Source organism: Mandrillus leucophaeus, unplaced genomic scaffold (genome assembly GCF_000951045.1).
Source record: "Mandrillus leucophaeus isolate KB7577 unplaced genomic scaffold, Mleu.le_1.0 Scaffold526, whole genome shotgun sequence".
In the NCBI taxonomy this organism is placed as follows: Eukaryota; Metazoa; Chordata; class Mammalia; order Primates; family Cercopithecidae; genus Mandrillus; species Mandrillus leucophaeus.
Genome location: NW_012105653.1, coordinates 378,738 through 380,255, shown reverse-complemented (window position 1 = coordinate 380,255; position 1,518 = coordinate 378,738). Strand labels below are relative to the sequence as shown.

Genomic DNA, 1,518 nt, shown 5'->3' with positions numbered 1-1,518 from the left:
GTGTGAGACGTGGTAAACAAGCTCTTCTTTTGGAGCTGGAGGCCCTGCAGAGAGTTGTCTTTTAAGGCTCCCACTTGTGTTTGAGCAGAGCCTTGGGCACTTGCTGGCTGCCACGCCCACACCAGCTGGGTCTTTGTAGAGCGGCTCCTGCTCTCAGATGCCCTAGTCCATCTTGCTCTGTGGCATCATCCTGGGTCGGGGCAGCTTCCTGCTGGGTCCTCAGCCCCGTTCCCATGTGGCCTGCTGTTGACCAAGGTGCTTGGCTGTGGACGGCACTGCCACCTCCCTCTGGCATCCCTGCTGGTTGCCGTACTGGCTCCCAGCTCCAGGCCACCTGTGGGGCAGCCCCAGCAGCAGCCTCCTGTGTGCTCAGCTTTCATCTGTCTCTGTCAAGGGTGATCTGCAGCCCGTCCTGATGACGTTGGAGGACGCACCTCTCTGCAAGCAAGAAGGCGTAATGTCAGTGCTCACCATCTGCCAGAGGCAACTGCAGTCGGAGCTGCTCTTGGTGAAAAATGAAATGCGCCTGAGTCTGGAGGATGTAGGCAAGGTGTGGGGACGGGGGAAGGCGCGAGGCCCATCTGGGAGAGGCTGGGTGTAGAACACGTGGGTGCTGCCCTGGGCAGAAGTGGGTATTCTGCTGAGGTGAGGAGCACAGTCTGTGCCTGCAGTGACATGTTCTCTGAATCCTTTCTGTTCTGTAACAAGCTGTCCATGATTGTTGTGAATTTTCCTACATGCTCCATTGAAGCCACTTTCTAGAAACAATCAGTTGGGTTTTTTTCTTTTAATTGATACAAATGGATTTAACTGTGCTTCAGGGTTAGTTCTGGGTTGTCTCTCATGGGAGGACCACATTGCCCCCATGGGCGTCACCTCAGCTCAGGACTTCGATGGCCAGTGTCTGGTTTACTTTGAAAGGCTTCAGATTTATTTTTTTAATGTGTTCATCTCACTCCATATTGTCACTTGAAAAAGAGCTGACAGTTCTTTTCCCTGAGGAAGGAGGTTGCACCTTGACAATCTCAAATCGTAGCGGAGTTGAGATTTAGTGAGAAGAGCGGGTACTGGTGCTTCTCCCACCCAGTGCACCAGGGGTGGGTCCTCAGTGCCCCCTCGGAAACACCTGCGCAGGAGCTGCCCTCTCCTCGGGGCGCATCAGGTGCGGATGGCACTTTTATTTTTTTCTCCTCTTTTTTGAGACAGAGTCTTGCTCTGTCACCCAGGCTGGAGTGCAGTGGCATGATCTCGGCTCACTGCAACTTCCACCTCCTGAGTTCAAGCGATTCTCCAGCCTCGGCCTCCCGAGTAGCTGGGACTATAGGCACACGCCACCATGCCCAGCTGATTTTTGTATTTTTAGTAGAGATAGGGTTTCACCATGTTGGCCAGGCTGATCTCAAACTCCTGACCTCAGGTAATCAGCCCTCCTCAGCCTCCCAAAGTGCTGGGATTACAGGTGTGAGCCACCACGCCTGGCCACAGATGGCACCTTTTGATGCATTGTCTGCACCTCGC

The 1,518-nt window shown here is 54.0% G+C and overlaps 1 protein-coding gene across 1 annotated transcript in view; it reads left to right on the top strand.

Annotated features, from left to right (window-relative positions):
- Positions 1 to 1,518, top strand: part of PCNT (pericentrin) — a 106,639-nt gene that overhangs the window by 70,973 nt on the left and 34,148 nt on the right. The window contains exon 26 of the mRNA XM_011996832.1: positions 395 to 550. Within this exon, the coding sequence (XP_011852222.1) occupies positions 395 to 550 (156 nt within the window). The remainder of the gene's footprint in view (positions 1 to 394; positions 551 to 1,518) is intronic.